The sequence below is a fragment of the Micrasema longulum genome, unplaced genomic scaffold (assembly GCF_059751315.1).
Source record: "Micrasema longulum isolate JH-2025_06_02 unplaced genomic scaffold, ASM5975131v1 h1tg000883l, whole genome shotgun sequence".
NCBI lineage: Eukaryota > Metazoa > Arthropoda > Insecta > Trichoptera > Brachycentridae > Micrasema > Micrasema longulum.
In genome coordinates, this window is record NW_028278075.1 from 155178 (window position 1) to 177227 (window position 22050).

Sequence of the window (22050 nt, forward strand, 5' to 3'; positions counted from 1 at the left end):
ATTTGGACTTCCAGGTAGTAAATTTGGCTAAGTGAATTCATTTAAATTCATCCTGAGTTGTCTAGAAACATTTATTTAAATTTTCCCAGATGAATTGCTTGTAAAATAAAATTGTATTTTCAAAATGGAGCCTTTGTTATTTCACAATTACCTATTCAACATATTTTAATTAATAATGCGCAGAAATTGATGATGCGACAAGATTATTTAAATATCGAATCCTATTTTTTAAAATGTTTTATCACATATTGTGCATAAATAAATGACATGGTTATTAATGATTATGATAAAATTATAAATAAACTTATCAATAAAACTTCTTAGTGTAGATTTACTTTTTATTATTTTGACCAACGAGCGCTTTCGCCTATGTAGGGATCTTCAAGACTGGTTATTATCTACATTTTGGAGAGATTCTCAAATTTTCCGATTGAGCGAAACTGGTGGTACCGTATTTTTTGTGATTGATTTGTTTTTAATTTATTTATTCGTCTTACTTTTTGCATTGTCTTAATACAATGCACAGAGCGAAGATGTTAATAAATTGCAGTGTCACCTTTTATTTTGTCTCTTTATAAGTGAGGTCCAATTTTTTTGTACACCTTTGCAATTTGTTCATACATTTATTGTTGACTTTTTAAAATTATTTTATGGAAGTTGGACAATTTTCTCACTCCTCACAACAAAACGATACAATATACATATATAGTGTACATTTAAATGCGTAAGGGTGGGCATATTGCCGATGGCAATGTCTTCCTAATTTCCCTAATCCTTTAATTTTAGAAAATCAGTGGTAAATGAAGAACAGATTCGATATTCATTATAATATACATTGTAATATTTTCAGTATAAAACAAAACATTGATAAATATAAACATATATTCTTTTAACAAAAATAAAATAAATATCTGCACTATGCAATAAAAAAAGGAAGGGTTGAAAAGGGAAGGAAAGAGGGAGGGGAAAGGAAAAATTCAAATTTTTAGGAAGTGAAATTTTAATCGTGATTTGAACGCAAAAAATAGAAAGGGCGTCTCTGACATTGATGGGTAGATTATTCCGCAATTGAGCCTCTACAACCGTGAAAGAGTAGAAAAAAAGGGCGGCCTCCGTGGTGTAGTGGTCAAGACGCTTGACTCACGCTCGGAAGGTTCCGGGTTCGATTCCGGGTGAGAACACAAAAATTAAGAATGTGATTTTTCTCAAGCCTGGGTGCTCTGTGATGTAATTCACCACTGTAATTAGGCCTCCTGGCCTGTTGTGGTGCAAAAAAAAATGTAAAAAAAAAAAAAAACAAAATTAGAGCAATGAATGGGTATTTAAATGTTATTTTCGTTACTAGAACGAAGAGATAGCCCATGCTGTGATAGAGGAGCATGAAGAAGCATTAAAAGAAGCATGGTGCGTTCAATTATGATTTACGCACCATGACTTCTATAACTCCATAGAAGGACCTTCAGTCTACTTAATCATCACATTCGTTTGAAAATGTCCTAATAAAACGAAACAATCTGCGTTTTTTTTTATGTTTTAAAAAATAAAATAAGTAGACTCAAATCGGTGTTTGATTGAAATATTATGGCTATTAAATAATCATGTTTGAATCTATCTAGAATCTCCTCGATCAATGGTCTAGAGCACATCTCACATTAACGAAGCGTGCTGAATTGTAAATATTGCAACCATTTCGTGATCTTCTAGGGCCGTTAATTCACTGAATGTGTAACTTAATGTTGTACAAAATAAAATTAATTTGATAATTATTTTAATATCGATTGAATCTTCCGTTCAAGGATAACTGTGATTAAGCATTTAGATAAAGTACCTTCGTATGTTCATTTATTATAATGTGCTGCAACATTCCCACACATTTTTAAAGAAAAAATTGCTTTTTCGTGTTTTCATATTTAAGTAAATAAAAAAGCGTACAACAAAAAAGTACCTTGCACTTTCGTTCACGGTCGAAAGCAAAAACAACGCGACGGAAAAAATTTGAGGCATGCCGTGGTTCCTTGGGTAGTGGCGCGTACGTTACTTAATTCTTATAACTTAATTATTTTGGTCGTTCCTTGTAATAGTGTGTTTATTTTTACTGTTTTTTATTATCATCTTTTTTTGTGAACTTTTCAATTTGATTTATTTGGGAAAAAAACAACAGTTTCTACATATCATTCGTCTATAAAATAAGGGTACCTACATTGTAACTTAAATTGTAAAATCCGTCAATAATCATTTTCCACGGCTATTTTTTTAAAATTATTTATTTTCTTTTAAGTTATGTAAGTTATTAATCAAGTGTACATATTAAAATAACCCAGTAATATAATAAAATTAATTTGGAAGTTAAGAAATGTTGGTAGTTCAGAAAATGCAAAATAAAAATCTAAATAACAAAAAGTAAAAAAAATATTATAAAATAATATTAATAATAAATATAAACAAAATACATATATATGACAAATAAGTACATCTATAAATTTGTTTTTTTTTAATGAGAATATAAAAATAAAATCAAAAATATTGATGAAGGTACAAACATAAACATGAATGTACAGTTTTAATGACTACTCATATAATTAAACAGGCGTATTATCAACGCCTTTAAGTAATATTTTATGTTTAGTATAGGAAAGATGAAAAATGTGCGTGACCGGAGAGAACGGTATTGTAATATTAACATGCTCTATACAAAAATCATTCTTTCTTGAATTCGTCCTGGGTATCTGCAAATTGAATGTAGTTAGGAGTCTTGTTATGTTGGGCACAAGATATTCTAAATAACTTGTAAGTATAAACCAATCTATGACACTGTTCTCAAGTCTAAATAGGAATAGTTGATCTGCAATCACTTTTCTGTACTCCAGAGTTTTTTACGTATGTGTTAGTATGTTTAGGATGCTAGCTAAATGATGAATGAAATCCGAATTCTTAAATAAAGACCAGAATTGAAATTGCGAGATTAACCTTCTATAAAATGCAGAAACTCTTGTGCAACGGAGATTTGAGATAAAGCACAAGATGAAGAGCAATAAAAGCTTGTGTATTGCCAGTTTTGCCGTATGAAAGGGAAGGTTGAATTTTTAAAGTTTCAACGATGAACTTGAGGCCTTCGAACTTTGGTTGTGCAGAAGAATGGTTCGAATTTTCATGGGCTGATCGTGTCTCCAATGAAGCGGTTTTAAGCATTATTAAAGAGGGGGAGTTACTGACCAAAAGAACAAAAACCTCATACTGTGGTCACATATTTTGCAATGAGAAGTATGCCCTTCTCCAACTTATTATTTGTTTTTTTTTTTTTTACGGGAACAAACAGTCAACAATTATATAATATTACAAAAAAAGATACGGTTTAAGGACAGGCCAGCAAAGTTTTTAAATAAAAACCATACATATTAAATTGTAGTTAAAAAAATGGGTGTGTTTATGTGGATTTGTATGAGAGTAAGTATATAAGTGTGTTTGTGTGTATGTGGGAGAAAGTGTTCAGGTGTGTGTAAGTGTGAGCATCATTAAACAGCAAGTGGGATCGAATCGCTAGAAAGAGTCAGTCTTAAATTATTTTTAAATAAATTAAGGGGCGTGTTAAATATATTAATAGATGAAAAAAAATCATTATAGTTAGAGCAAAAACGATAGAGGAATATATTGATAGTTTGTAGTTTCATGACTGTTATATTAAAATATTTTAATTTTTTTGTGTTACATGTTAAATCAATCTTTTGAACACATCCTGTGGTCTTGTCTCTTTCTCCCTCTCTATGATTACCGAATGGAGCTTCTCGCTACTATTCGTGACACTGTTATAGGTCCTGTCGAATATACAGATCTGGTGGCTTCTAAAAAGAATTTCAAGGCTTTTAAAAAATTTCGGCGAATCGATCATGTCCAATCAATTTAATCCCAGTCAGTGAAGAATTCACTTCCCTATTTTCTCAATCCAATGAAGTACTTATTGTGTACTTCTAGATGATTTTTTTTAGCACAAAGATGCTAAGGCCACCAGATTACAGATAGCTCCTTCGGGCAGCTTTTTTCGTTCGACAGCGAGCAAATTTCCCGTGTATGTGGGCACCGCCAAGGAGACTTATGTCCTCAGATGCGCTGTGCGGTATGTGGTGGTAAGCTGTGTTACATGTTAAAATTGGTTCAACACTATTAAAGCTCTATACTGGATTATTTATTTTATTAAATGGATAGACCACTTGATTTTATCAACAGTATTTCAAAAAAATCTACGAAAATTTGAACAATTTCAAAATACGACTTAAAAGGAATTGACCCTAAATTTAAAATATATGGGAAAAACATAGCGACACAAATGTTTTTAATACATGCATGTAGTTGTATTAGTTAAAATTCAAGACTGCAAGTAAAAAAACGTGAAATAACAATTATGTAGCTTGGATGTATAGGAGTCAATGTCGTAAATAGAAATACTCACTATCATCATCATCATCTTCATTTATTTTTCGCACCTAATGGTGCATAGGACACTGCATTGGTGCACCAATCGTGGTCTATCTTGATCATATTTGTTACATGAAAGTAAGATGATTACTCTTACGCTTCAGGTACCGGACCAATGACTATAAACTATTGTACGGTAAAAACACATTTTTTTATAAATAAATTGAGTTGGAATATAATAATAATTTGAAATATAAGTAAATAAAAACTACACGTTTTGTGTACGACGTATTGCAATATTCTTTAAAAAAATTACCAGGACGGATATTTCTACTCAATTGCTTCTCTTAGAAAAAATCCTTGAAAGGAAATCAAGTGAAAGTTATGTAGTTTCGCCTCGTGATCGAGCAGTTGACGTGTTAACACTGGGTCCGATTTCCATTGATCATGTAAGGGGTTCTCATCATCATTCTCTTTCTACACCTAATGGTGCATACGGCACTGCATTGGTACACCAATCGCAGCGAATTTTGATAATTTTCATTACACGAAGGTAATAGGATCAATCTTACGCTTCAGGTACCAGTCCAGGGACAATGAAATATTCTAGTGTGAAAACACCCTTTTAAATAAATGTTTCATATCAACCATGTCGGGAATTGAACCCAAGACCGTTTGAACGGTAGGCAAATGCGCTGACCATTACACCACGAGGCCAACAGCCGACACTACGGGTTTTCACTGCAATATTTTATAATCACTGGCGCCCGAAGCGAAATTTTGATCGTGTGGTCTGAATGGTTATTACAAATATTTTTTTTTTCACTATTTACAGAGGTTCATTGTTTCAGGGCCACAATTACAATTGAAAGTTAAGGACATCATACCTTCATAATGACAGTATAGTTAAAGATAAATTCTACCAAATGATCATGAAGATACACCACCGACCCTACCTTCAAGTTTTGTGCAGGTATTTCGATGTACCAAGAGGACACGTACACCACAGTACACATATCTGCGGTGACATGCCTTTATAATGACGTCACAGTAGAATAAAAATCCTCCCGAGTGATCGCGAAGATACACTACCGACCATTTATGTTCAAGTTTTGAGATAGATACATCGGTATGTACCGACGGCTGAAGGACAAAAAACTTGTTCCGCCGGGCAATTATCGCTTTATTAATGTTTTTTTTTTTCAAAAGCCTACTCAAAATGCGAAAGAGAAAAAAGACAATTTTAAAGGCCAAATTAATTTTGACATAACTGCCAGTTTTGAAACCTAACGGCTAGATTCAGAGATAATGTGTCTGGATGCTAATACGTTAAAATAATATACCAGCATCTAGCCATTTGGTTTTAAAACAGAGCACATGCGTAAGATTGCGTGATCTTTGAGATTTGGTAAAAAATATTTTCATTAAAAAAAGTAAATACAATAATAATGTTTTTTCCACATTTTTTATTATTTTTCTGTGAAAACGCATCGAAATGTCGATAGAGCCGGCTTTCTAATACTTAGGTAGATACGTACAGACAAAAATTAAACCATATTTTAAGACCGAGTAAACGAAAAAAATATTTTCAGGTATTATATTTCATTATTATTGTTTTATTTTATTTTCTTACAAATGGAATTATACGAAGTGGCTGTTCACGGGTACGCCTTTTTTCTTATTTTTGGCATTGCATTTAGTTAAATATATAAAATTATAATTGGGCTGTAATTTTGGTAGGTATATTTGAAAATTTTGTATTTTTTTTTTTTTGGTTTTTTTTAATAAATAAATACCGTTTTAGGAATTTTAAAATGTCATATCATCTTTTTTTGGAAAGTAACAGTGATAACATTTACTAGATGTGTAAAAGTAGATTTGTATAGAATTTAAAAAAAAACATGTACCTTTTATGAAATTTATTAATAGAAAATTTAAAAAAAAAATCATTTTAGACATATAAAAAAAAAACATGTAAAATATTTCCCTTAGCACTGGAACATTATTGATAAAAAAATAAACAATCGTTAATTGTAAAATAATAAACAAATAATAAAAAAATATTAATAAATATATGAAAGCTATGTTTTTTATTGCTGCCCAGATCTCGACAAGCTCAGGATTTCCTGTATTGGGGGAGAACTTTTTTTTTTACATGTTTGAATTTTATTGCATGATATTGAAACAGAAACAAAAATGTTTTAAAAAAAATAAATCTAATTACGACAAAATATTATGTCGAAAAAGAAATACTGTCTTTAAATAAATTGCTGATTCACTGATTTTCTAAATACTTTTAATAATAAAATAATTAAATCTCACTTTAAATGACTAAAACCACGTTATTGTAGGGCATGTTCGTCAAAGTGTGTGAATATGTACAAAGTTAAGAATGTACTTGTGTCATGAAAGGCACGTTTGGCGGTCTATCCTCTCTATTGTTCACCACGGAAAAAAAGCGTGATGGAAGAACTTAGTAGTAGTAGAATCATTTAAAAAAAAATATCTTATCAGTAAATTCAAACAACCACGTACATAATACTGTGGCTTGAATCATTAAGGGTCAATGTCGTAAAAGGTAATATTACAGGAGGGTAATTATTTAACAATTTGTGGTGTTAGAATGAATTGTTCGACATATTTAATAAGAAATATTAATAAAAAAACATTGCAACACATGTATGGGGAATAAAATATTTAAATATACAAGTTTTTTCATTGACGTCGACCCTCTACAAAATAACGACAAGAAAAATATGAAATCTGCCCTTCTAGATCCCAGCCACAGAATTATTAAGTATTTAAAAAATAAATTGGTTGTAAACAGCATTTTATATCCGCGTTTTAGAGTGGATCCTTGTTTCAATAAAGCCTGATTAAGGAAGTTGGTTCATTTTTTTTATGAATACAGATCATTAGCTTTAAGTGTTTATTAAAATAATTCAGAAAAAAAAAACATTTTAAGTAGGCATATTTTAAAAGGGAACGGGTTCATATGAAAATCAAATCTTTAGCATAATTGACAAGGCTACTTAACTACTGAAGATTGTAAAATTCACAATCACGACACTTCGTTTCCTGATCTTAACCCCTTCTTACATACAACGCTAAATAAAATAATTAAGAAATAAGTTTAATCTACTTATTATTTACTAAAACGGTGTGTATGAAAGTGAAGGCTACTTGCCTAGCGACTTATCGTTATTTGATTTTAATGATAACTCTTCACACTCAATATTCACATATTTTCCTTTGTTTGAACATCTTTATTTGTTCATTTTTTTCATTTGTTCATTTTAGCAAAATAAAAGATCTAAAACCTTTGTTGACGCTTGTAAGATTCATCCCAATTGTTTCACCTCATAGGTAACGCCCTAAAATGCTTTTCTACTTCTTTTATTATCCTTTTTAGCACGTCCAAATTATTCATACAGTTATTGAATTACATAATATAAAAGTGTTAAAACATACCAGCAAAGTTTCCAAATCAAAATTAAATTTATATTAAATTATGACATGTTTTTTAATGTGTGCATGTGTATGTATAAGGGTTTAAGAAGCAAACTTAGAAATCTCCATCAAAAACGGAAAATTAGTTATTGATGCAAAAATATACTTTACATAAAAACCTATCTACGCAAAAAAAAGCGTAATTCAAAGCCGTCTCCAAATCTTGTGAAAATAGATTTCAGTTATACTACCAAGAATAACCTACGTACTGTTCATTAATTAGAATAAAATACCGCACACTTAAAATTCTCCATAGAGTTGTGAGGCATAATTAGAAATCTCATAATTATTTTTTCAAAGCTTTTCGCAATTATCTCAGTAACTTCTTCAACTGAGATTTCTAAGTTTTGCTTTTAATAACCTCATATATAGACTAAGACTGGATTTTGCTCCCTACAGAGGTATCGAAATTGACAATGATTACAACAAAGGTAGAGAGTATTTTTTAAGTTGGAATTCGGAAGTACAAACATTTGAAGGGCTTATGACCTTTCATTGGCTAGTAAACAGTAAACAAAAAAAACTCCTTATTCTCCTCAATCCAATAAAATATGTATATATTATGTACTTCTGGATGATGTTCTTTCAACACAAAGATGCCAAGAATACCATATTACAGAGAGCTCCCTCGGGTAGCTTTTCTCGTTTGGCAACGAGCAATTTTTGCCTGAATTTTGGCACCGCCAAAGATAATTGATTCGATTTGTGAAGCATTCACTATTTTGCCTAGGTATGCATAAACACCCTGATATTTTCAACTCCTAAATTTTTTGATTTTTTATGTTTCACTACTACCTTTGACAGTAACCAGTTAATAGAAAATTCGTTTGCAAAAGGATTAACTTTTATTATGTCCTCAACAATGAGCATTGTGAATCCTGCTGATACAAATACAGTTAACCTTAACCATCAGTTAACAAACTATCAATCAAAAACATTTGCGCGTGATTGGCGTTTAGGTTTTAACAATACAACTTAACACTAACAATTGAAACTTCGAAATGTTTAGTTAACTATAACTTGAGATATTGAATTGTTAGTTTCAAAAGAATTTTTCGTTGGTTTAATTAAACGTATATTGTAAGATTTGGCCTTAATCAGATCATAATTAAGTCGTGTAGTTTTGTAGGACGCAAACGTGGAATGTTTATTTTTCAAGACGAGATTGTCTTTGATGTAGAAATATTAAAACGATATGCTTGCGATCCTCGAGTGTCATCTTGGGCGGGCATCTTAAGGTTAAAGCCGAACAGATTTTGTAATTTGTAATTAAGATGAATTCAGCAAATACGTTTTAGTTTTAAAACTAATTATCTGATGTTTTATGACTTGCTAAATATAATCCAAAGCCGTAGGTGTGTAAAAACCTGTCAAAGGATTTTGCACATGCATTACCATGTATGAAAACACATTTTCAAAACAAAAATCAACCCCTATAAACAAGCCACATCAAAAGAGGTGTTTTTTGTAAAAACATCACGTCAATAAACAGATGGACACAGTGATAAAAAAATAAGGATATATTGTTTATAACTTTTGAAATCTTTATTTATTCCTATAATTTTTGAAAGAAGTGCGAAAACTGCATTCAATTTTAATTAGTATGAATGTATTATTATTTTCTATTTTTCTTAATATATATCCTTTTCGTTTTTTTTTCTCATGTACTCGTATATTTAAAATTATATAAATTCCAATAAATAAACAACTATAACTATAACAGTGTAAGTAACTCGCCAAGCACAAGGGTTTTTCTCTTTTTATCGGAGAGTTACAGTTAAAACATTTACAATATGTAGAAAAGTAGATTTGTATGGAATTCAAAAAACATTTTTCAATTATGAAATAAATTATAAAAAAAATAAAAAATCATCATCTTCATTTCATCGTCTTCAAAATACACCCCTTCCAATACAATGAACTTATGCCAACGTTTTTTCCAATCCTTGAAATTATTGTTAAAGTAGATTTTCAAAAGATTTGTCAAAATCGAACAGCCTTTAGATTTGTCAAAATTGAACAGCACGCGTTTTTAAAATTTTAAAAATCTACCTATTTTTTGTCAGAGAACTGTATAAAAAAATGGCAGAATGTAGAATGTTACACAGCTTACTGATTAATTACTTATAGAAATAAAATATAACGGAATCAATTCATTAGTTACGTAAACCTTGACAAAGAAGCTTGTTTGCTTTGAAACCGGTCTGTGAAAAATAAAAATTAGTGGTTAAAAACAAAGTTGTTTTATTTATTTTATTATAATGAATAACCTCAAAATTAGTGCTTCAAATATAAACTTTAAATTATTTTGCTTTTTTTTTATATAAAATTAGTAACCCTTTAATATTGTATTATTTTTGTTCTACTTTATATTATTTTATACAACTCCAATTTTACTTAGTAACATTTATATTTAAGAACATAAAATTTTCTCATTCTTACAGTTATTTTATTATTTACCGATGTTATGTTTCTATCTTACTGTTGCATTTCACTTCGTAAACTTTTTTATGTTTTTTTTTATTTTACTTTCATGCAATTTGGTTTTAATTTTACTTAGACAAAATATATTTTGTGTTACTAATTTTATATTATTTCGAGTAATTTGTACATTGCTGTTATTATTTTTGTATTGCGATTTCCGAAAAAGTTTCTTTAACCCGTTGATGAATAAATAAATAAATAAGTCTCGATATTTTATGCATTTTTTTTTACTCATTTACAATGTGCCTACTCTATTTAGGCACTTTTCATTTACACAATGTTGTTTTTGTAAAAATAACGAGTTATGATTTATGTACTCCGTGCTCTGGCAGAATGTAGAACCCTTAATGAGATTTAGAACTGCAGACGAGTATTTTCGACTCGACGGCTACTCTCAAGAAAAAAATCCTGCAAAAGAACTCGAGTGCAGATTAATCCGTCTAGAAGTGTATTGATTATTGCGTTTGCATTCCACACCTGAGGCTCTGAGTTTTTTTCCTAGCAAAGTCAACGTGAAATATTTAAAACTTTGTTCTAACATTTTTGTTTACGACTATCAGATAATGGATTAAAATATTTTTTTAATAAATTTTTAAACAATGTTCTAGAAAATCAAATATGGAAAAAAACATTTAATGGGCCCTAAATAAAAACTAATGAAGAGATTAATGCTTAATAATTCATTCAAGAAAATGGCTATAAAGGATTTATTTTTTATATTGACGTTAAAACGGCTGTATTACTGATGTGCCAATATGGCCGAAATTAATTTATATGTAACACGTTTTTTAGAATTATAAAATGCCTTTTATGAGCTGGCATTTCATTTAAAAAATATTTAATTGACTACTTGCAAGGTTCTCTGTATGGCGTATAAGTATTTTGCCTTTTTAACATATATATGAAAAAGCGTCTTTATTTTTAATATGGCATTTTTACAAATCAGGAATTATATTGAAATGTATTAATTATTTAAAATGGATTTATACGATTCCAATGATATATGCAATTTTTTTTTAGGTTTAAAAACGAACACATACAAAACGGCTTGCAGCTAGCGTCACCTCACTTTGACATCACACGTTAATTAATTATTTATTAAAGCCTTTTGGGGTTAATTATACAAAGGTTTATAAAAATAATTTATAAAAGGTTTTTTTTTTTTAAATACGAATAAAAATATTTTGTTTTCAATTTTTCTTTATTTTTTAAAGAATAATTGGTTCTTATGCCCGCCGAGTGCGCTTTTAACAAACATCACGGGGAAATATAGTAACATTATACTTGTACATGCTGTTTGTCCCATCGGGCGTGAAACGTTTCGTTTTCAGTTAGTTCAAAATATGCATATTTTAAGCCATTGTAGAATATTCATCCGACGCGACGTCGCGTTGTGTCGTACGAAAAAAATAATGTTACCATTTTCATTGTAATAAGACCCTTTAAATGCCAGCATAGTATTTTTATGTTCAAAAACTTACTAAAGATAATTAATTTTACTTTTATGTGCTATACAAAAATGACAAACATCGCCCAAATGCTACGATCGAAGTTCCAATGCACTCCACTTTGCGCCTCTAAAGACAGGGAATTATAATGTTGATTTTTATTTTTTTAAATATATATATTTTTATGTATTTTTAATAAATAAATTCCTATCATTTTCGTTGTGTATGAATAATAAAAGATAATAATGGTATTTGATAGCCGTAAATACGCCGAAATTGGTAACAGTAATTACATGTATGTAGACTATATATTTATCTGTTCGCAGGTGAATTAAGCATTACCAACTGATTTGTAATTATTTATATCACTAATGGACGTGTATCGCACGCCACTCAGTTAGCCAATATGAAACGATTGCCGTAAACGTGTAAGCTTTAATTATGTTGTATGTGCAAAGCGAACCACCATCCATTTTTCATGCAAATTTTCAAGAGGAAAAAAAATTGATGCTGACAGATATTTCAAAGGAGAAGTAGAACTTTTCATTGGGGAATATAGATATCTTTGTATTTACAAGTCTTGTGACTTGCAGCTAGTTTAAGTGGCCATTTTACACACAGTTTTTTAATATATGAGTTCATTCATATTAAAAATAAACTGCATGTTAAATGTTTCACAGTGTGTATTAACGATTTTATTTTCAATATTCAGGATTGATTTTTTATTTCCAACATTTTCCGTTTTCACTGTTTAAAAGGTGTATTTTCGTACATAATTAATAGTGTGACATTTATAAATGTTTTTATTGTTTTTATTTTTTTATTAGTTTATCAACGGAATTAATTTGTATTGTATTTTGCTATTGTAAGTGAATGTTCTAGATTCCCAAGAAAAAAATGTTACATAGAGCTGTGTTTTATTTTTGTAAACGCCATCCTAATACGAGTAGAAAAATAGCTGGCATGTGTAAAATAATCTAGGAGAGTTTTATTACAGCTTTCGGTATTTTATGCTATTCAATTATATTGATCTTGGTAAAGTCAACGAGCCGAAATTTTAATTGGTGTAACTGAGATTAATCTGACTGATGGAAAAATTGAAATCATATGGATATTCAAACATACGTGAGCAGAATTCTCGTTAAAACAATAAAATTTGTTTTACATATGAATTAGAAGTGGTTATTGCGTTTACCAACAACCTGTTATCAAATAGTTACATATATGAATAAGTGATATACGCGATGCCATTGATCCTCGTGTCTTAATAATAAAACTCATATATAAAATACCAGCCGCAGATTCCACGATTTAAAAAAATGGTCTACTTTCTAAGCAAATGAAATAATTTAGGCGGGAGACGATGATTGAGATTATCTATCAAAATTCAATGCCAAAAGTTAAAATCGCTATATAAAGATGGGCACGTATTTGATTTGACATCAGATCATCTCTGTTCGGCGATTGGTGAACTATTAGCTGCTGCATAGTTACCGATCAAAAAATTAGGTTGTTCCTTTTCGAAAACTTTCATTGATCGATGTAAGTGTACTCCCCTGAAATAATATTTTTATAAAAGTGATCCTGAAAGTAATAATCTGATATTGTTTTCGTGATGTGAAGTTTTTTGTGGTGATTATTTTGTATCAACATTATCAATTTTGACCGCTTGTTTTTAAAAAACCGTTTATATCACTCAAATAAAATAATTATTACGCAATCGTCAAGTAATGATGTCTATTTTTTTTTAAATCAAATGGATTACAAAGTTTATAGTGGATAAAAAAAAAAAAAAAAAATATTCATGAAACAAGCCTGTGTAATAGTTATATTTGCTGATTAGGGTGTTTTTTTTTTGTTTTCAAATAATTTTTTAAAAACTCATGTTAATATAAAATTCATGTTTATATATGATGGGTATTATTTGGATTTTTGATTTATTTTTATTGAAAGCATAAGTACAATTAACTTCACATGAACGTGTGCAAAATAATTATAAAATTAACATTTATAAAAAAATACTTTGTATCCTCTTATTACTTATTTTGTAACTGACCAGTTTCGAGGTTATACAAGTTTCCTTATCAAAGTATACTCGTACTTTAGAAATTTCTTAATTATTTTACATTGATAAGGAAGCTTGTGTTGCATCGAAACTGGTCGGTTATGAAATAAAAAAATGTTAAAACAAGGTGCTATTATTTGAATTATAATTTTATAATGAATAACCACAGTGTTGGTGTTTTACATATAAATTTAATATAAATAAATACGATTTATTCAAAAAATATTTGACATTATAGGGAATACTTTTAGTTCGTTTCTATTTTTGTAAACGAGCTTGAAATGTTAAATTAAATTTCATTAATTTTGATTAAATTTTTATATTAATTACTCATTCTAAGCGTTTCAATCCGGCAATTTTTTTTTTTTTAATTTGGTATATTAAAATTAATAAAGATTTTTTTACTTAATTTCAGATAAATAAAAACGATGTACTTCAAGGCCGTAATTTCGATGTGCATGTTGGCTGTGGCTGTGGCGCAGAATGGTTACTCCCGTGACAACCCCAGCAATCAGCTAGGATATGATGGCTCCTCATCTGGTCAAGGATACAACTACAATGGAGAAGATGGCTCTAACGGTGGAGAGATCCCCGGAGAAGCTGGTCGTGACTATCCCGTGTACTCCGAGGTACCTCAGACCTCCTTCAGCTGCGAGAACCAGCAGTATCCAGGTTACTATGCTGATCCCGAGGCCCAGTGCCAGGCTTTCTACATCTGCCAAAAGGGAGGAAAGTCTGACTCGTTCCTTTGCCCTAATGGAACAGTATTTAACCAGGAATATCTTGTCTGTGACTGGTGGTACAATTTTGACTGCAGCCGTGCTGAGTCTCTCTATGGAGTTAATGAACAGGTTGTGAGAGCTATGGAAGAGGCTGATGCTAGGTTAGCTCAACAAGGTTATTCCGCTGCTCAACAAGGCTACCCTGCTGGACCCAATGGTTTCCAGGATCCTAGCGCTGCATATGGAGTCCCATCTTCCAACGGGAATGGCAATGGAAAATACCGTGAAAATGGCAACGGAAACGGAAACGGAAAATATAACGGAAATGGAAACGGTAAACAAAATGGAAACGGACTAACCAATAGTTACAATAGCAACGTTAACTCCTATTCAAATGGAAACGGAAATGGTTTCGCTCCCAAACCAGAATACGGCGTACCTTCCTCTGCCTCTCAAGGAACTTTCAAGGGTGCTTACAGTAGTGAAAATGGAGCAAACGGTAACGGTGCATACAAAAATGGAAACGGAGCCTATAACAACGGAAACGGTAATGGAGCTTACAAAAATGGAAACGGTAACGGAAATGGATTTGCTCCAAAACCAGAATACGGCGTTCCAGCTTCTGCTTCGCAAGGGTTCTCTATAAGTTCTTACACCAATGGAAATGGAGCAAATAGTAATGGCGCTTACAAAAATGGCAATGGAAATGGCAACGGTAATGGAGCTTACACCAATGGAAACGGCAATGACAATGGAGCTTATAAAAACGGAAATGGCAATGGAAATGGATTTGCTCCCAAACCAGAATATGGAGTACCAGCTTTCGCTTCCCAAAGAACTTCAAATGGTGCTTTTGGCAACGGAAATGGCTTTGGCAAAAATAACAATGGAAATCGTCAGTTCAATAATGAGAATGGCAAAGGAAATGGTCAATACAAAAATGGCAATGGTAATGGGAATGGAAATGGTCAGTACAAGAACGGAAACGGAAATGGAAACAGCTTTGGAGCTTACAAAAACGGATTGAATGGCAATGCTAATGGTAACACCATCGCTTCTCTTGAAAACTCCTACCTGCCTCCCACGACTGGTGGATTCGGAAACGGAAACGGAAATGGAAATGGAAATGGTTTCCCCAACCAAGCTTATAAAAATGGACTAGGAAATGGCCCCAGCTCGCTGACTTCTGTTGATAATGACAGCATCGAAGTTAATGTTTCTGACAATGGAGACTCCTTTAATGGCAGTGGACCATCAGCTCAAGGAAACGTGAGAGAACCGGAAAGATCATACCTGCCAACTTTGTAATTACCTAATAATATTGACTTTATTTACGTCAAACAGTGTCATAATGTATTATATACCAATTATGTATTTTTGTACATTATTTATTAAGTATTTATAGTAAAAAAGTTTTAAAATAACATTTGTTTTCACTGTTCAATATATTTTATGCAAAACTACCATACATTTAGATTTGTAAAGTTTTACGGCTAACAATAAATTTAGAGACAGTTTGTTGTTTTTCGTAAGTTTTATTATAGTTTTGAATTAGAATGACTTAACTAAGGTGAAGTTATCGACCACATTTATACTTTTGATTTTTTTTTAAATTTAATAATTGTAAAGATGCAATTGACTCATGGGTTTAATTTGATTTCGCCACATCGATCATTATAAACCTTAGTATCAAATCAAACCTTGTCACAAAGTTATCAAAGTTTTTTCATCCTGGCTACTACAATTTTTTTTTCTTCACAAATAACATTACCATGATAATTTTCTAATTTAACGGACTGCCTTAATAACTAAACTCGTTTTAATAAAATTAAAAGAAAAAAACCTTTTAAAAAGTTGGTATATAAGTAATGCAAACGTTGTCAAAAAGCAATAGTACGATTGTAAAATGGATTATTTATATGACTTAAAATATAACAACCGTAAAAAATTAAAAAAATATTCACAATATCGTCGTGTGTTTTAAAGGAAAAAAATAAACTACTATTATACTGATCTAACTGATAAATTAGATTGATTATAAAAGAAATTTAATGCGTAAAGTTTTAAATAAATAATTAAAATTAAATTGTGTACTCACTTATTTTTTGTAGCAGCAATTAAACCACGTAAAAAAATTAAAACCACTAAAAAGTAAATTAAAGTTGAATTCGTCAAATAAAGTTTCGGAGCAGGTCTCGTTTTAATTGAAATGAATATTTGTTTTGCCTGCCTAGAAAACAATTTCGGCTTTATTTGAGAATTTGTTAAGCTTTAAAATGCCCGAAGCTTATGCAAAACGGAATTTAAAATGTGTGTGCAATTCGTACCCTACTAAACTTATCAAAAGGTTAATCTTTAACATAACACATAAGCTAGTGCGAACTTGATGTGTAACATAATTTTAATAAATTATTAATTAAGTTGTTTTGATGATCGTAACATTTTCAATCAATAAATTACAGTTATACGTTTCTGATAATAATCTATTATTAATCGCGTACTTACTGATGTGTTCTTGTTACTTTAAATTGACTCATTATTATTATACATCACACGTTTAAATAAACCAGTCATAATTTGATAATGTTTTTATACGCAAGTTTTTGAATTATTTCTATTTTTAAAATGTTTTTTTTTTTTTGCATTAATAAATTAATTTTTTAATTAATAATATTTTAGACATAAATTAACACTTTGTATCCCGGAGCCGTGTAAACTTGTGATTATATAACCACGCGTTGTGTCCCGGTCTCGTGTTTTCACTGTTGGTAAACTACGTGAAAACACAGGACCGGGACACAACGCCTGGTCATTGTGATCACGTGTTTGCACGGCTCTGGAATAAAAATCACAAAAAAGAGTGAGTCCCTGTATATGTGTGAACATTACAATGTGACTCTCCATAAAGCCCAATGTTGGCAAAATTATCGTACAAAAATGACATGTTAAATTGTTAAAAATAAATATGAAAAGTTTCAATGGATTTAACCGAGGATTTTCATAATTATGGCACTTTTAAAAACCCTTCACAATGCATGAAATTGCACCAAAATGGGCCGGGCACAGGGTTAATTCTATGTGTACTCGGCCGGTGCTCAAAGTGTTGAGTCTCTGTCCAGCCGAATAAAATTACAGTACTACATACGTGTAAAATAGAACCAAAATCTTGCGAGTGCTTTCGACTCCATGGCTACTCTCGGGTAAAAATCCTGAAAAAGGATATTAAATGGTTAACTTTTCCAATAGCGAGCCCTATGCACTAAATCAGATGTAACTAAACTTTGATGATGACAATAAAATGAAATGAATGTTTTTAGTACGTCATCATTAGTCCCTTTGCGCAGCCAATAATGCATAGGGAACTGCATTGATACGCCAATCACAGCATATTTTGATCGTTTTATTTACATGAAGGTAAGATGATCATTCATACGCTTCGCGTACCAGTCCAGGGACGATGAAATATTGTAGTGTGCAAACACTCTTTTAAATTAATATTTCATATCAATCATGTCGGGAATCGAACCTGAGACCTCTTGCATGGTAGGCAAATGCGCTCATCATTACGCCACGAGACCGACAGTTACAGTTTAAATAATACAAACATTTTATTAAATTCCAGTCGAGAAACTCAAACCATACGCATATTTATGAAAAACTGTGTATTTATTTTGAAATGTCTATAGGTTTCAGAACGCGGCTGTTGTTTTTTGAAAACGATAATATAAAGTTAATTAGGTGATCAATATAAGTATTATTTCTGACATAGATCTATCCGCGCCATCCGGCGTACCTGTTACACACGAATAATGCAAAGGGTCAATTTTTTGTATGATTTCTCCAAATACAAACCTTACCTGCTTATACAGGGCGAATCGCTATCTTGGTACCTTAACTCCCATAATCTAGAACTGTAAAAACGGATAATCAAATGAAATGTCCGATTAAAAAGTTAAAAATGTAAATAGAATATTCAGAAAGATATGTTGACGTTTTTAACTTATTTACCCTGTGTTGCACGTGCAACGTGGCGGAAATAAAGATTAGTTTCTCTATATTTGTATACTTATGATAATATATAACTCTCTTTAAAATAATTATTAAATTTTTAAAACTTTAAATTATAAAAAAAATATTTATAAAAATTTTGATTTTGAGAATAAAAATACGAATAAACCTAATATTGGTTTACATTGCGTAAATAATTGAACTGTATCCTCAATAACATGATATTTCTATTTTATTATTATAGTTATTATGGATAACTTATATAGCGCCAAAATTCATTAATATTTATTTTTATTTGTATTATGGATTAACTAAAATGGCGCATCTAAAATCCTAAGGCCCGGAGAGCCGGTCAACTGAGGCCAGTGTACCTAAATTAAAAAGGCCATGAAGACAGATTCATAAGTAGAGTTGATTTAATAAGGCCAAGAGGACAGATTAATTAAATCACTTAACCTTATTTGTTTGGGTATGTACGAGTATTTAATATATCTGTTAATTTTGTGTGGTTTTAGTTGCATTATTTTATATAAAAGATTCTTATTTACTTCATTTGGAGTGCTCCAAATAGCGAAAAAATCTGAGGCCCAAAGGGTTGATATTTTTAGGTGCCCGAGATTGCAGTCAACCGAGGCCTGAAGGGCTGTTCAACTTATGCCCGAAGGGTCGAATTAACGAGGCTCAGAGGGCTGATTACACTAGACCCGATGGCCTGAATTCCGAGCATAAAACAATCGTGATGCCTCCTTAAAATCATGAATTGTAAGTGTAAGTTTTAAATAAGCGTATAATAGTTTCCAATTCATATTTTGAAACACTATTTTCTAACGTTTTTTTAACACTACCACTCAGTCAAACCTCATCTCAATTATATTGTAATTAGATTAAATTTAATATACTCGTTCTTTATGTTGGCGTCATCAGTTCAATATGTGAATGAGATATATCTATTTTATTAATTGTACAATCGTATAAATTTGTTTGACGAGCGATCACGTATGTAGTTGCCTAATATTATAAGTCAATTACAATTGTATAAAAAAGTTTAATTCAATAAGTAATAGCAAATTAAGTTACAACTTTGTATGCTAATTTAATTTTAAAGGATCAAGGATAAATAGTGCACGATAAATCATGATTATGCATAATATATACATATGTGGGTAGATAATAACTAAGAATTTGATTAAGGATGCTTTAAAAAAATCCTCATTACCATTTCCTTGTCCACACTTAAAGGCGTATAGGACACTGCATTACCGTTCCAATTGCAGTATCTAGTTTTTTTTTTAATTATATTTTATTATGTACTATTTTTTATTTTTCCATCTTTCTCGAGTTTGATTTCTGTAAATTATGATTTGTGAAAAACAAAAGGTAAAAAGTCATTGGTAAAATTAAAACAATGGGTACAGTAATGGGGAATGCACGTGTGTTAGCTGTTCATTAAGTAATTCTACGTCTGGTTTATTTTTTAATCTATTAATTTCGAGAATTTCCTGTTTGTCAAGTTTATGGTTAAGACCATAAAGAAAAGTCACCTAAAGAGGTGCAATTCGATTTTTTTACATTGTTTCTTAACTCGAAGGAATGTTTATGTTCTATTAATTGATTGGCAAAATTTGAATTTAAATTATCTTTATTATAATACTATGATTGTATATGCTCTTTTATGCATGTTTAAAATACTCTACTAGCAATAAACTACAAGCAATTTTTACAGTCATTACAATTAAGAAGGTAAGTTCCTGAATTTGATTGGTATTCTCAAAAATGTCGCAAAAGCGATGAAACCGGTCACTGGATATTTCAAATTTGTGGATTAAAGAATCACTCGTCTTTTATTTCTTTAGTAAATTACAATGAACTTTCATCAAGAATTTTCGTTTACGAACTTAAATGTTTAAAAAAACGTCTTTTGAGCTATATATTACTATATTTTAGAAAAATAAACGATACTTTAATGCAGTTCTGAGAAAATAAAACAATTGCCATTTTTTAAGACTTTTTCGGTAACTTAGGAACAATATTGTTGTGTACTTAAAGTACTCATTTAAAATAAAACAATTAGTCTTCTGTTAGAGAATTATTATTGTGTCTTTTAAAACACGAATGAAACATGTACTCGTATGTTACGTTTACGTGTTCAATGAAAGGTATTTTTTTTTGCATTAAGAACTCGCTTTTTTTATGCCTGTAATTCCTTCTTGGGCAAATTGAACAAAACGCATTCACTGCAGCCTCTATTTCATCATCAGAATATGGAACGAAAAGTTTTATTGTTTGTTTTAAACCTTTTTACAAGTTCAAGTGATACAACTTTTAGGAACAATCGTCTCCAGGTTACAATTCGACTATTTGCATTGCATACAATTTAGGCATTAAATCCGGCTAGATTAAGCATTCAAAATAGTATTTTATTAAGAAATCTACATGTGATTTTTCAAACTGAATAGTCCTCCTTCATTTGGTTCACAGTATCCATTTTCTCTTTATTTTAATTAAAAAATGTTATAACCTTGGGTTTTGTGTTAACTTTAGATTCTTCATCAATATCGTCAATCCGAACGAAATCAAGAAAACATGAAAATTTCCTTCTTTATCTTCTAATTTGGTCAACAAGACCGCAAATTTGTTTTTCCCAAAACAAAGTCTTCACAGTCCATCACAATGTAATCATCAAAATCTTCTAACCAAGAAGAAATTTGATAATTTTCTAGATATTCTTTATTTGGACGATGACCGAAATTCTCTGTTTGGAAAATATTAAGCATTATGAATAGATACGGGCTTTCACGTTTATTTCTACGGAAACATATATATATTTTTAAATAAAGCCGAAATAAAATACTTACGTCGTTGCTCGTGCGATGAGCAAAATGTCGCGCTAAAGATGATATCCTTTAAAAAAATTCTTCGCTGCACTAACGTGCGGGGGAAGGTAACTAAGCGCACACGCACTAATATTTTCATTAAATGCAAAAAATATTAGTTTAAAATTAGCATGAGCTTTTGCTTTTGCATTTTTGCCCAAAGCGCGACTCCTGAAGGATTAATTACACCCTTTACAGATTACCCAGACAGGGTATAGTCTAAGTTTAAAACAACTGAGTTGCACAGTTGACTTTATTCAATCACCATTATTACGCAATACTTTGGAATTTGATCTTTGCCACTAATTAATAATTCACATCCTTAGCATTTCAACTTTGTTTTTTCGTGAACAAAGCCAAGCCGCAAATCAATTATCGTGCATTGTAAATATGCATTTTGAATCTAGATTATTATTTAATCGGTATTTATTTTATCCAGATGATGCGAGAAGTGCATAATCAATGCATCATTTCGCCTTATTTTCAGAACCAGGTTTTGAAATTTACCAAACTTGTTAAAAATAAAATCA

The 22050-nt window shown here is 30.7% G+C and overlaps 1 protein-coding gene across 1 annotated transcript; it reads left to right on the forward strand.

The window, feature by feature from the left end:
- The first annotated feature begins 13312 nt into the window (after positions 1-13312).
- Positions 13313-16063, forward strand: LOC148278412 (uncharacterized). Its single transcript, XM_088231429.1, has 2 exons — positions 13313-13394; positions 14333-16063. The coding sequence occupies exon 2, from the start codon at positions 14346-14348 to the stop codon at positions 15945-15947; it is 1602 nt and encodes a 533-aa protein (XP_088087555.1). The 5' UTR covers positions 13313-13394; positions 14333-14345; the 3' UTR covers positions 15948-16063.
- The last annotated feature ends 5987 nt before the right edge of the window (positions 16064-22050 follow it).

Coding starts and splice junctions, on each gene's coding strand:
- LOC148278412 (XM_088231429.1), top strand. CDS start 14,346: ATGTACTTCAAGGCCGTAATTTCGATGTGCATGTTGGCTGTGGCTGTG.